The 15,407-nt window shown below is 36.3% G+C and overlaps 1 protein-coding gene across 1 annotated transcript in view; it reads right to left on the minus strand.

Moving 5' to 3' along the window:
* Window positions 1-6,427: 6,427 nt before the first annotated feature.
* The window catches only part of LOC121872048 (TBC1 domain family member 5-like), a 110,282-nt gene continuing 101,302 nt past the window's right edge, over window positions 6,428-15,407 (minus strand). The window contains exon 17 of the mRNA XM_042374716.1: window positions 6,428-6,805. Coding sequence (XP_042230650.1) covers window positions 6,635-6,805 — 171 coding nt within the window. The 3' untranslated portion in view covers window positions 6,428-6,634. The remainder of the gene's footprint in view (window positions 6,806-15,407) is intronic.

The raw sequence follows: 15,407 nt of genomic DNA on the forward strand, positions 1-15,407 counted from the left end.
AGGTAAAAGGTAATGGGTAGCTGTTACCTGACCTTAGTTGTCGACTGTCTAAGTCCTCAAACTGGGAATCTATGAAATTTTTGCAGCTAGCTAAAGCAAAAAGTAGGTGTTAATTCTATTTGGCTAATTTGTGGTAATTCTTCCTCACTATCAGTTGCCACTAGCTCCTGTGAATTTTTAAATGACTGACTATCAGAGTCTGTCACTAATTTCCTGTTTGATACCCCAAAATTTTGGAAGAGGGTCCCTGTATAGGAATATTTATCACTTCACTCAGTGCCTAAGACTCGCTACATTGCCCACTCACAAAGTAGTAAACAAAAATTTATAAGGAGTTATGGAAATGAAGAGAAAAAATATTAGTTATTAAAAAGTACTAAAAGTATGTAAAAGTATAGAATACAGGGTATACTCTGTATATCTACTTTTTGTAAGTAGAGGAAGTTGTAGGGGTATCGAGATATTAATGTTGTCTAGCACTCAGGATGGAAGGAAACTCTAATGTGGTTTTCTTGTATAATATAAGTTATATGATAGACAGTCTGGTGCTGGAGGTGCCGTGTGGTGAGGGGCTGCTCAGTGGAGACGTTCGGTGAGTAGCGTGTTGAAGGAGGTAGATGTGCAGGAGCTTTATAGAGAAGATGCTTATATACCAAGCAGCCGCTATGAGTCATGTTGGGAAAACCCGAGAAGTCGCCGGTTCCTAGTTTCGTTGCTAGGATACGGTAACATCTGGTTGGTTGCTAGGGAAGCCGGTAGCAGGTGGTGGCTGTGGCTACGCAGTTGTAGGAAGTTGTAGGGGAGACGTCCACTACAAAGTACTTTCTAAATGTGTTTATTTAATTTTACCTTTAAGCATTTTTGCAAGTAATTTATATTTTATAATGACTACATGTGAAGACTTCTTGAAGTTCACTTGTGTTTGTGTAGTTTATAAAATAATAATTGTTTGTGATCTACCTGGCTAAGAATCCGAAGTTTCTTCGCTGGTGGTGACGATGCCCTGCTCTGGGAGGGATGACGTCACGCCTATGGCGATCCACCTGGGGGCTGACTGGGGATCAGCCTGGGGGGCTGTCCTCTGTCTTGTAGCAATCAGTCTGGGGACTGACCTGGGTCTTGCGGCGATCAGCCTGGGGGCTGACCTGGGGCTGTCCTCGTGTCTTGCATATAGCCGAGTATTAGATTGCTATGTTTGCAATCTTTTTTATAATGTCTTTTACCAGTGGTGGGCACGGTTCCGCTAACCACTAATTAGCGAAGCTAACTTTCTTGTTAGCGGATTAGCGTTTTCGCTAAATTTGGAACCATTAGTGGACCAATTAGCTCCCGCTAAATTTAGTTGCGCTAACAAAATTTATACGTTTGTTCCTGTCTGTTGTAAGCGTGTGACGCCGCGACGCGTGTCTCCAACAGCCAGTCAGGCACGCTTGGCTGACTGCGTGTTAGTACGTGTAAACGTGACAAGACATGATTTGTCGATGCCGCGCTGCAGCAGCTGAGCAGCATTGTGTAATTTTGCGGTTCTGAATTCAGTTCACTTATGACGTTGTCACATTACAGACAGTCTAAGCAGTCTTACAATGTCGGCGACAGCAGCGTACGTTATCGCTTATTGTTTTGGAAGGTGAAGACAGTCAGTGTATGTTGAAAGAATTATAGAATGTAATTGTAAACTAATGTATAGTTTCATTTCTCATTTATTTGTTAATTTAATTAGGATTTTTTGTCAATATACTTGGTTATGCTAAGTACTGCATAAGTTCATAACCAGGATGTCATCCAAGGTGTGCGCCAAACAAAATTTTCTAAAAACTTACTTTTCATTAAAGTTTAGAGTTTTCTGTTTATTTACATGACTAAGACCAACAATAAGTTATATAAAAATGCACTGGTATAATGTGTATGTGGTTGGTATTGCATATTTACATGAATAATGAATAAGGCCGATAGGTTGTATGAGAATGCAAATTAATTATTTGTAAAATTGTGAAGTGTACACCTTGATAAGTTTATCATCATCTGATCTTGGCATGATGCTATTTGCTACCTATGCTATACAGTACTATAGTTTTTGGATTCGTTTAATACTTTGTCTTTCGTACAGTAAATAAAGATTATAAAGTGTATGTTGAAACTTGAATGTAAACTAATGTTTAATTTCATTTGTTCATTTAATTATTTGTGTACACCTTGATCATCATCTATACCTTTTTGGAAAGCTCTATGTCTAAGCTACAAGACAACATATGCAAATTTCAGCTCTCTAGGTCTGTTTTTAAGGGTTTTAGAGCCCCCAAAAAAGCTAAATTTATATAATAAAAGTTAGCGGTTAGCGTTAGCTTAGGCTAATTTTTTTAACGGTTTAGCGTTAGCGAAGTTAACTTTTTAGTTAGCAGGTTAGCGAAGCTAACTTTTCGTTTAGCTGTGTCCACCACTGTTTTTCTGTGTATATGTTTTGCAAGTGTTTCTAACCACTGTCCACTTATTTTTCATGTAATTGCTTGTTTGTTGAAGATTCACTTATAAGTGGGACTTACGTCACTGGAATCGCTTGGTTTTGTTGTTGTTTCTGAATGTTGCGCCGATTCCGATTCTCGTATTCGTCTCACCGTTTTGCCACCAGTGAATTAGTTTTATATATCGCACACAAATATATATAATAGTTTTGGAACTCTTAAGTGACAGGGTTGACGTAAACACTTGTTCTGGGCTTTCTTTATTTCTGAAGCAGTTATTTACACGGGTTCTTAGTTTGGGAGAGAATGTATTGTGGATACGTGTCTTGAGTGTGCTTATATTTGAGAACACTTAAGTGAGGTGTGGTATCAGGACAATTGCCCCCCATTGCCCAGAAGTACTGTCTGTCAGGCAGGAAATCAAGAAGAAAGCTATTAACACCCAAGAGACTGTGCAGCAAATTATTACCCAAACAGTAGATCATATCAGAAGTTGCCTCTACACAACTACCACCTGTAAGACATTCCCATTCCATCAAACCTTGCTGACTTGGCTGCTCAGACCATGCTCCTTTGCCTATACCGTGCGTTGGTTCAGCTTAAACTCAATAATGGCTGAGCTGTATTTCTCCTCAACGCCATCTCGTTTGCACATTTTAGACTCTGTCCACAACGCTGGCATTTGTCTGGCTACTGGTGCTTATTGATCTTCCCTGATCCTCAGTCTGTGTGTGATGTGGGCGAGCCCCCTCTGGACCTACGATGAGAACAACTGACTGTACACTTTTACTAATGTGCTCCCTGGTTCCCTGTTTTATTTCACTTTCCCAACTTGACCTCCACCTTGAGTGTTGGCACCTACCGTCTATACTTCGTCCCTTTGGCTTCTATGCAGGGTATCTCGTTGACAAGCTAGGTCTATCTGAGTTTTTGACTGCAGTTTGTATACTCCGTTATTATTTTTCGGGAGTCCAGGGTGTTTATCTCCATGGCCACGTTTCATTGATCTTTTTGGATCATGCTGCTGAACACGGTAACTCTGTTACAGTCTTCACAGATGGGTCAAAGATGGATGCCAGGACAGGATATTCTGTGGTATCAAGGACTTTTATTGGTTGGTGTGTCCTGATTCCTGGTTGTGTCCTCATCCATGGTTAGGGGTGTGTCCTAATTATGGTTGTCTCCTGATTCATGGTTGAGTGTCCTGACTTGTGTCTGTTGTGGGTTTGTTGTTTTGACTAGTGGGTTTGCTGTCTTGACTGGTGGGTTTGTTGTCTGTGTGAGATATGTAGTTTAGACTCTTGGAAAACTTTCCAAGGATGTGCAGTAGTGTCTGTCTGTGCGAGATGTATAGTTTTACTCTTGGAAACTTGCTCCAGTGCTCGGAAAAATTCATGGAATGTGGGATTTTTTTTCAGAGATGAGAAATTTGTCTTGAGACCCAGAATTATCTCATTCCCAGAAGAGCTCTGCATCAATTATTCCAGCTAAAGAGGATATCACTGTATTATGTTTATTTACAATATATTGTGTTTGTTTAAATAAAACAGGCCCAGCACCAGTTAAGTCCCAAGGGTGTCGGACTAGTGTGTTTCGACCTGTTACCACAGACATTCATGGAAGAAGCTTATTGCATTTTTTATTTATTTCTGAAAAAAATTCATTGCGGATTACTCTTTGTTTACAATATATGAAATTTTTTGATGGCATAGGAAAGTTAATGTCAATTGTTTAATTGAAGAGTAAAAAATAAAATAATAAAAAAATTTATTAATTACAGTACACCAATACATTGATTATATACTATTACCGCCAAATCTTACCACTTGCTTAAAGTTTTGAAACTGATATGTGATAATCTTAAAACAAGTTTTTCAAGTCACATTCCGAAGATGTTTTACAGCATAACTCTCGCCGCACATTTCATAAAACTAGATGCATAGGAGTACTGTACTTATTTTTAAGTGAACTTAATTCCAATAAAACTCTGTACCTCAAAGACAGGAATGTTATTATCACAGGTAAATCAACCTAAACACCTCTCTCATTACAATAGTAAATATATTAACATAGGCACATAAAATGTCTTTTTGTGAAACAGACTTCCTAGATTAACAGAAGAGTATTTTAAATTCCAAGAAAACCTATTTCTAGTAATAAAAATCTGTAACAATGAAATTAATGAAGTTAGTAATCCTCTTGAAATAACTAAGCCATAGATTCTATTAGGCACACAATGCAATTAATGTTGAGCAAAATTAAAAAATAAGACTACTGTCTGACCTGCAAATTAATTTACAAGACAAGAAGTGTAATGTATGCCATAAGATATGCATGAAGACTAATTTCATGTAAGATCTATATATTTTATACTCATGGAAAACTAACATATAATAAGTGAAAGCAAATAGATCTTCATCAATTAAGAGTTAAAAATGATATTGTACATAAAAAAAAGAACTTATAATATTATGGATTTCTTTCATCAAAATATAATATAGCAATGTATCTTGTCATCTGCTTATAGTATTCAAACTGTCACTTTACTATTTACAATTACCTTTACTATTCTTACTCAGATGGCACAGCCCATAGTATGAAAGTGGGATACAACTGTGGAATGGATTGATTAGGGAAGTGTGCAAGCAGCTTGGGTGGATATTTCAAAAGTGTAAAGTAATACTGAAAGTTGTAAATCCAAGCAAAGTTCATAATTACTCACTGATTAGTTGAAAAGTTATACTTTTTCTCACATTCAGACCTGGGACACCTATGTACATTCTCCATTACACAGTACAATATGTCACCAATATAACTTTATTCATATCTTAACATAAGTTGCAAGAAAGGGTTCTTATTCACTCTTCTGTTGTCAATCTTAAGTAAAGTAACTGTAAATGGCAGTACACTGCATTTATAGTATTAGACCTGAGTTTGGTTTAAGATGCCATACACAACTGTGGGAGTATCACTCGTCATGGTGTGCAGACACACCTCAACTACGCAGAATCCAAAAATAGTTAACCTCTTCACTAAAACGTTATTTCATTAACTGGCAATTATTAAGCTGTTGCTTTGTTGTAATACTCTTATATTTTAATGTATTAATACACTGCCACCTTCCATATTGTACATTAGTATATTAAAACTAACATCACTTATGAAAAACACGGAAAAATGTCTTTACTACTGTAAAAAACAGGACAAATGTACTTTCCCTCTATTGTATTCAGCTTTACTTAGTTTTCAGTTTACAATTCACATATATTTTCCCATTAAAATACTTATCATTCGACTTTCTATTCAAAGCACCCTTTTCTTGACTACATATACAGTAACTACAGGAAATTTGGCAACTTCATCATGTTTAAACTCATCTTCAAAGATATTAATAAATGACAAACATTTAACTATCTACAAAAATTTATCATATTACCATTCAAAAAGATAAGAACAGTGCAAATTGAGTCAGCCTAATTTGAACAAAAGTTGCTTCCTTGATTCTAGCAAGAAGAAATATTTGACATGTTTTATCTGTGACCTAGAACAAGTCTAGAGCAAACAGGCACTGTAGTTATTAAAGACAACAATAGGTAAGCTTTTCAGATAGTGATGACTAATACAGGATGTAACTGACCAGTCATTGCAGACCTAACTACCTATTGTTGCCACAGAATTTATTTAACATTTAGTAAATTATATATATATATATATATATATATATATATATATATATATATATATATATATATATATATATATATATATATATATATATATATATATATATATATATATATATATATATATATATATCCTCAATGAAAACGTGGATAAGATAAATCTTGATAAAATCACACGGGAAAAGGGAAACAACGGAGCACCTTAGCTTTCATCTTTATTCAAGAGGTGCTCCGTTGTTTCCCTTTTCCCGTGTGATTCTATCAGGATATATATATATATATATATATATATATTTGCATGAATGGTTAACTATATTTGTAATCAATATATAGTGTAATGTGAACTAAATTCTTGAAAAAGTAACTGAGAATGTAGATCAATGCCGATTTATGCAGATAATAATGGTAAGTAAAAACTGAATGACAGAAAACTAAAATAATTACCTTGGTTTTAAAATGAACCACTTACTCAAATAAAAAAATACAAAAAACTCAGGTACCCTGTTGGTCATTATCCTGTGTTAAAGAAAGTGGATGTTCATGTGTGGGGGCTGATGACAGACTTGATGCTGCAGGAGTGAGGCCTTCAACTTGTCCATTAGATACACTGGTACTGCCAGATCCACAAACTTGATTTCGTACACTTGATAATGTTTCTATTACCTGAAATCAATAATTCAAAATACTGTATATACTATACAATACAGTACACAATATTAAGATACAGTAATCCCCTGAGTTATGGAAAGGATGCGCCCTTGAAAATTTGTCCATAACATGAAATTCCAAAATGTGAACCCCATTTTCCCATTGATTTCCATTATATAATTGGAAATGCATTTCCAAGGATATTTTTGAGGGCAAAAAGAAGTAATAAATGCACTTTTATGAATGAAAATTAAATTTTTTAAACACATACATTGATTATTTTATATTATAGTGAACCCTCAGAAATCCGGACTAAAAGGGGGGACCACCTGTCCAGAAAAGCCAATTGTCCGAATTTTCCAGCGAATAATAAGTGATACAAGAAACACCAAAAATACAGTACTAAAGTAGTGATAAACTCATAACTGTACATAAACAACGAATTTACCTATGATAACATAATAAGAAACATTGTATCATTACTAGAGTGAATGAAATAATATTCCTACAAACAACAATTGTCAACTCTGTTTATGTTTCCCACCTCCTCGGACACCTGTGTCCAAGCAACTGACGGGTCAAGCAGCGCCCACGGACCTAAAATGTTCTTTGCTCTGGTTTGGGAATGTTTCTTAGGGAAACTTCTTAGCCCAGAACCCCAAAAATTTTTATCTGGATCTTTGAGGGTTTACTGTAATATGATAATATATACAGTAGAGTCTCAGAGTACATGTATCCATTGTATGCAACCCCAAATAGGGAGGTACTACAGCCAGGGAAGATATTGGAACCATAATGTGTTGTCTATGGTAGACCCTGCTGCCACATGGCATCACAAAAATTGTGACCAAGTCCCAGGTTGCTGATTTGACTTTCTGCCTCATTTACCCATAATTGCAGGGTCTCAATTGTTTCTCTTACTATTGACAACACAACATACTGTACATATATTGCTTCTCACTTTTGATCTTTTTTTCATTTCTGTATTTCTTTATGGTTCTCTATTATTATTACTGTATTATTATTATTACATTTTCGCCCCCCAGGCACTGATGTGGGTCAGTGGCCTGTGCCCGGTTGGGCTAATCCCCCCCCCCCCAAAAGTGGCTTATACTGTACGAATCTGATGCTTTTGTCTTGCGTGAGCACACCCACCCACCATCTCTTATTAGCTCAGAGTGTTTATCACTCGTCCGTGTTCGTTTGAGAAAAAGAGTATATTTCGTTGGATAAGCCGACACTTGAATCATCAAAAATACACCCCAAAACCAGGGGTCGTCTTATAAGCCAGATACAAAATTCAAAATACAATGTGACCTAAAAATTTCTTACAAATTACCTTAATGATGTGGGTCAGCGAAAGTAACTAGGGTCGTCAATCTTGTAGGGTTTACAATATTTTTTCTCACTAAAATCCATATACTGTACCAATATGGTGTTAAACCAATTAAAGCATTGTTAACCCTTAGGTCCCGGGTGACGTTCCAGAACGTCTGACTGGCGCGCACCGGAAGACGTTCCAGAACATCCGCCTATTTTCCTGTCATTTTTTTTTATTTGCGGGAGGGCTGCCAGCAGCACCCTAACCCAGGTCTTAAGGGTTAAAAAAGAAATGCATTTAAAATTCATCAAATTCACTAGCTTCATCATCTGAAGCAGAGCTCGTCATCCACATCCCGAGTCTCCTTTACGTTGTCGTCTTTGGGGGTCCCAATCCGAATCTGGTGCATTGGCTTCAGATTCGTCGTCATGACCCACAAATGATCCTCCGACCATGGGTTTTAGCTTAGTGCTATAGACCATTCATGATACAGTAAAACCACCGTGAGCCTGCATCACTACGACACGTAGGTATGTAAACAATAGGGTCAGAGACCATGTACCATTTCCGAAGATAGTCTACCTATGGTATTTACCTTATTACAGTGACCCCTCGTTTAACAAACACCTCGGTTAACGTAATTTCGATCAACGAACTGCCTTCCATAAGGATCTTCAATTCGGTTAACGAAAAAAAATTCAGTTAACGAAGTTCTTACGAACCGACCTCAACATGTTTTCGCTTGCACTGACCGGGCAACCAGCTTTAGTATCAGTCCGCCAATACATTAATCGGTTCTAGGGCTTAAATTCCTTACTATTTTAGTAAATATCAAGAAGTTTATACTATTCAATAATTTTAAAAGTTTAATATTCAATTTTCTAGTCATTTTAACAATTATTGAACATAATTGAAGGTAAAGTGACTAGTTTAATGCGCGGCATCCAGCCTCTTAACACAGCAAACAGGAGTTAGTCTCTCTCTGTTTTCACTGGAGGTAACATCTTGCTTGAGACTCTCTTCAACTAAACGCTTTTTTTCTGTGTTTCCAAGCAAATTATTGGTCATTTTGAAATATATTTTACATATTGACAATATATAATGCAGTGCAGTGTTGATTTAAAATAATCTTGAATTACACCAGAGAGCTAAAATTTTATGGGTGAAATGGCGCCATGGGGTGACTTCTCTTCCACCCCAATGCCTTCTCTTCTTCCTTCTCCTCCACCCCCATTCTAAATCCCATCATCATCATCATCATCATCAGGAGCCTTCTACATACACACCTCAAAGTAAGTGAACTTTTCTACCATTTTTGTTGAATTTAGGAATTTTTCGGTGAGCTGGAACCAATTACCCAAAAACCCATTGAAACAATGGTTTTGGTTAACGAACTTTTCGATTAACGAACGACCTTCTGGAACGGATTGAGTTCGTTAACGGAGGGGTCACTGTATATGCCTCTCCGATAACACAATTCAATTGATTTATTGGTAATACATTAAACCAGTGGTTACCATACTTTTTTTACTCACTGCACACTTTAGAACAAGTAAAAATATTTTGGCACTCTTTGTACAAAAATTCGAAAATTTATTCAAAAGAGGTATTTATATATATTAGCATAGCATAAAGTAGACAATAAAAAATAGAAAAATTTTATGTACTTACTTCTTTATTCAATAAATGGAGCAAAGTTATCAATGAGAAACATGCGCTTGATGGTTTTTGGCAATGTTTTCAATGTTGGGACGTATTTGAGAAAGACAAACCCTCATTTCTTCTTCGATGCAACAAAGCCTCTCTCTTTTTTTTGGATCTGATGTTATTGAGGGTTGAAAATCCCAATTCACATAAATACGATGTGGAAAACTGCATCAAAACGGATAAAGCTTTTTTAGCTACTGAGGGGTATTCTTCTTTAATAGCAATCCAAAATGTATCAATAGGTAACTCAGCATGCTTGATTTTAAGTCCACGATCACTGGATATAGATGTCAATTCCTCTTTACATAATTTTAGACCAATATTAGATGGAATTTTTATGAAGGGATTTTGAACCCAATCATAATCTCCTGTGTTCAATGACGGAAAATAAAAGTTAATTTTTTCTTCCAGAATTGTCAAATGTTCAACTATAATAGGAGTCATTTCTTTTATGCAGCTTTTACGTATTAAGGGAAACATTTCAAAGTTACCATCTTTAGCTCTATTTTTCCAAATTACAACTTTCTTTTTAAATGAAACCAGCCTATCCGTCGAAGTGAGAATGTTTTCATCACTACCTTGCATACTTGTGTTGACGCTATTAAGTTGTGCAAATATCTCTGTTAAATATTCCAGCTTGGAAATCCAAAATTCGCATTAAAGATATTCACAGAAGCGTTCATTTGTTTCTTCTTCAAAAAAATACAAGTAATTCTTTCTGGAGTTCATGTATGCGACATGGCACCTCACCTCTTGAGAGCCTTCTGACTTATGGGTGTAAAATTAAGCGCTTGTGCTGGGAATCCATATCAACACAAATGTGTTCAAATAAGCGAGACTTCAATGGTCTACTTTTAATATAATTAACCATGTCAACAACTTGGTTTAATACTTGCTTTAATTCAACTTGTATTGTTTTTGAAACTAGTACCTCCCAATGTAGGAAGCAATGAGTACGTATTACATTAGGGTTTTGCTGTTGTACGAGCGATACAAAACCTTTAATACAGCCTACCATAGATGGTGCCCCATCAGTACATATTCCAACACGTGACTTCCATGATAAATTCCATTTTAAGAGGTAGGCAGATAAAATGTCAAAGATATCTTGACCTCTTGTAGTGAGTGACATTTCTTTGCAACAAAAGAACTGGTTTATGATTTGGTTTCCACCAATAAAGCGATTAAATGTAAGTAATTGTGCTTTGTTGCTAATGTCAGTAGATTCATCAACTTGTAAAGCAAATTCTGAGTTCTGAAGTTTGTTCTGTACATTTTCCTCTACATCAGCAGATAAATCCATAATTCTCCTATGGATTGTATTATCTGAGAGCGGAATTTTGCTTATCTCTTGTTCGGCTTCATCACCTAACATAGTTTTAACCATCTTTCTACAGGCGTCAAGATAATCAACTCAGCTACAGTATGCGATTTCCTTTGTAGTTCAATCATTTCGGCTATCTCAATAGAAGCGACTTGAGCCTTTTCAGAAACTGTAAACTTTTTCTGAAAATAGTTTCTTTGTTCGGATTGCTGTTCTAACAGTCTTTGGAAATAATTCGGATGTTTATCTTAAAGATGTGAGTGTTTAGTTGTAAAATGTCTCTTTAACTTGCTGGGTACCATGCCTTGTTAGACATCCTTTCACCCCAAACAACACACAGTGGGAGAGGTTGATCCTCGTTTCCGGTCCACTGAAGCCCAAACCTTAAACAGCTATCCCAATATTGACGATTAGTTAGAGCTTTTAAGCCTTATATCCACTAGGCTTGGTTGCTTTTTGTCGAGCGTTCACTTTCAGATTCTAATAAAGTCACTGTTATGTTCCTCTGAATAAACTTATCCATTTTATGGGTGAATTTGGTCAATTGAGTTCATCGCACAAAGAGCACAGCTGCTAACAAGGGTCAAGTATCAAAACTGAGACAAGTGAGCAGCATGTCTGCCTAATATTAATAACTTGATTCCTCAAAGCATTGTGAAGATATGTTGGTCTTTGTTTATTTCATTTACTTTTAATGGGGCCTTTCAAATCAATGAAAGATGAAAATTTCTACTACAGTGATCCCTGGTTAACGTATACGCTCATGAATCTTCAATTGGGTTTGCGAAAAAAATTAGGTTACTTGAAATTCTTACGAAATCATGTCAACATGTTTTCGCTTGCTCACCAGCTGGAATATTAGTCCGCCAATACAGTAATCGGTTCTAGGGCTTAAATTCGTTCCCATTTGAGTAAATATCAAGAAGGTTGTACTATTCAATAATTTTCCAAGTTTTATATTATTATTTTTTTAGTAATTTTAACACTTATTTAACGTAATTGCAGTACAGGAAACTAGTTTTTGGTGCGCCAATCAGCCACTTGACTCACCCACCAAGGCGTCAGTTTGTATCTCTGGTCAGTGGAGGTAACATCTTGCTTGTGGCTCTCTTGAACATAAACTTTTTTTACATTTTTACAGTACAATTATTGGTCATTCTGAAATTTATTTTACATATTGACAATATATAGTGCAGTGCAGTGTTGATTTAAAGAAAATAATCTTGAATTACACTTAGTGAACTTAAAATTTTATAGATTGAAATAATAATGGGCATGAGCATGGGATGATTTCTCTCTTCACCCCACTTCCCTTCTCTTCTCCCTTCTCTCCTCCCACCCCACTTCTAATTTCCCATCATCATCATCAACCAGAACCTTCTACATACACACCTCAAAGTAGGTGTGCTTTACTGCATTATTTTACTTTGTATGTATTTTTAGGTGAGCTGGAATCAGGCCAAATCAGTAAAACAATGGTTTCAGTTAACGAAATTTTTGGTTAACGAACAACCTTCTGGAACCCAATTGTTTGTTAACCAAGGGACCACTGTACTACGAATGAAACAAATTGAAATATAGTTATGGTCCTGATCCGCTGCAATACGAGAGGGCGTGTTCAAAAATTTTGTTCAACGCCGTATATTTTAGCTCAATAGTTTTTTCCAAATCCATTATTGAAATGAAAACTTCTGCTATGACTGAAACAAACTGAAACATAGTTATGCATTGAATGTGTCTATAAGACGTAAATTACGAGGATATATATGTTTTAAGTAACGTTATTTAATGTTGTATATATTATATTGTTAACATTAATAAATTACTACTTCTCTTATAATCATTACATTAAATTTACACAGCCACAACCAGGGTCTTATTTTCTTAATTTTTCCGTGTGAGAACTATTAGCCTGGACTCCATTTGTAAACACAAAGCGAAAACAATGGTGTCCCATCTCTTGTATAACTTTCCATATTACAGTGGGCCCTCGTTAATTCGGGACTAATAGGGGGGAAGGGTGTCCGTTTTAGCCGATTGTCCGAATTAACCGATTTAGGGGTTAATATTGCATTATATTTCAAAGTCATTGTTTTCGTCACGATTTTATCCCACTTTCCACTGTAATATGTACGTCATTTCAGCAAAAATATTACATTTCCGTGAATGCATTATATCAAGCACAGTATGAATAGAATACCATTGTAATATAACAGTATTTTAACAAAAAACTATTAAAAAAAAGAGTAACTTCTCTTGAACATCGGAAGGTTAGGTAAAATCTTTTGTTTTCGTCATGTATTTTATCCTATTTTACATTAAAATACATCACGTTTCAGCAAAACTACTATTTATTTCCGAGAACATATTCATTCAGGCACAGTTAAGGTAAAATATACATGTGATGTAACAGTTTTTTAACTGAAAACGATTCGAAAAACACGTGTACCGTGTAGCTGATACTCAACAGCTGGTGGTGCGTCATGTGTCGTTGTAAACAATAGGAGGTTGAAGTAGATTACCGGGTATTATATTAAGTGTGAAATATCGAAAAGGTTTTTATTACTGGTATTTTTTGTAGATCAATGAGAACTGTGATACCGTATATGATATGATAAGTTAGCCTGTGCTAAGAACTTCAACATAGACTACTGAAAACACGTTGTAAGGTAATTTAGCCTATTGTAAGTTGGTGAGCTTCATTTGCTGAAAGAACTGCACAACTTTTCATTACTAATTGGTACATATTTTACGTTTCCATTGTTTACTGGCAGTAAATGGTAAATATTTTGCATGTCTGAAGCTAAAAGTTGCATCCCCCCCACACTAGTGGTGGAGATGTTACATTTAACCAAAAAGACGCTGGTGTTTTATCCCAGCAGTGGGTGGACCACCATTTTAGCTTAAGGTCCGCGTAGGTAATATTCCTATAAATCTAAAAAAAAAAAGTTCCTTCAGATTTTGTCCGAATTATCCGAAATCCGGATTAAAGGGGTCCGAATTAACGAGGGTCGACTGTATTATTCATTTATATTGAATAAGGTGCTTTCAGAAACATAAGAATATACTTTGCAATTTTCATTAACTGTATTGTTTTGGGGGGAAAAGAGGGTAAAAAGCCACACAAAAGATATGAAAAGGTCACACTTGGGAACGCATCTCATTATTATTGCTTTATTTTAATGGTAATTAATGATTCATGATACGATGATACACCTTACACTGCAATATTGGAGGACACATTAACGTCATTATTCGAGGCTTCACTGTACTAACCCTCATTTAACCGACCCCCCCACCGTAGGACAGGTCCAGTCAGCTGTTTACCGTGTTAGCGGTTATTAAATACGGCAATGCAGTGTTAGAAGCAGCAGCATTGTAAGCGCGGCAGCAGAGCACGTGGGGAGCGCGTGGTGCAGGCCTCAGTAAGTTTGCCAGTATCAAGGAAGCGCATGTGTACACTGTACAGTAACATCACCGTCGCTTGATTTTCTTAGTTTTTGTTGTGAAAGTGAGTCCTTTCTTTTTATTTTCATAATTTCTTTTCTTCATATTATCTGTGAAGTAAACAGAAAACATTTGGTATTCATTATTCAGCAGTAATTAAAGAATAAAGAAATTAAATTACTGCAGTGTAAAGCACATTTTGTTATTTTCATTGTGAAAGTACTAGCTTTAGATTTTCTAAGTTTTCTTCTTTCCATCTTTTCTAGGAAAGTCTCCTCAAAAGCAAGAAGTGAAAAGGAAGCTTGTACTCAATATTCAGGAGAAAATGCAGATTATGATAAAGTAGACTCTGGTGCTTCCATTGGTAAGTTGGCTGCTGAGTATGATGTTGGTGTGACAACATATGATTATTACCAACTCAAGTGATTATCTTATGTGCAGTAACATAATTTGGGTACAGAACCCTGATTATTCAACTTATCAGCTTTTCCGACCCATCCCTGCCCCCGTATAAGAGTGCAATGGTCAGCATGCTTGCCTCGCAAGCAAGCGGATCCGGGTTTGATCCCGGGCAGGGGGAAACTATGAGCAAGTTTCTTTACGCCATTTGTCTATGTCTACCCAAAAGTAATTGGGGACCTGGATGTTAATCGATTTGCGGATCTTATTCCAGGGTAATGGTTAGCCAGTGCAGTTGGCGAGCTGTCCGGTCTTCTTGGATTATTCCTCGACACTGGGTCATGCAGCTCGTTAACTCAGCGTGTGGTTGTTGTGTTGCTGACAGCTTCTACAACTTAAATAAATTCACGCCTAGGTGG

The sequence above is a fragment of the Homarus americanus genome, unplaced genomic scaffold (genome assembly GCF_018991925.1).
Source record: "Homarus americanus isolate GMGI-L3 unplaced genomic scaffold, GMGI_Hamer_2.0 scaffold51476, whole genome shotgun sequence".
Classification (NCBI taxonomy): domain Eukaryota; kingdom Metazoa; phylum Arthropoda; class Malacostraca; order Decapoda; family Nephropidae; genus Homarus; species Homarus americanus.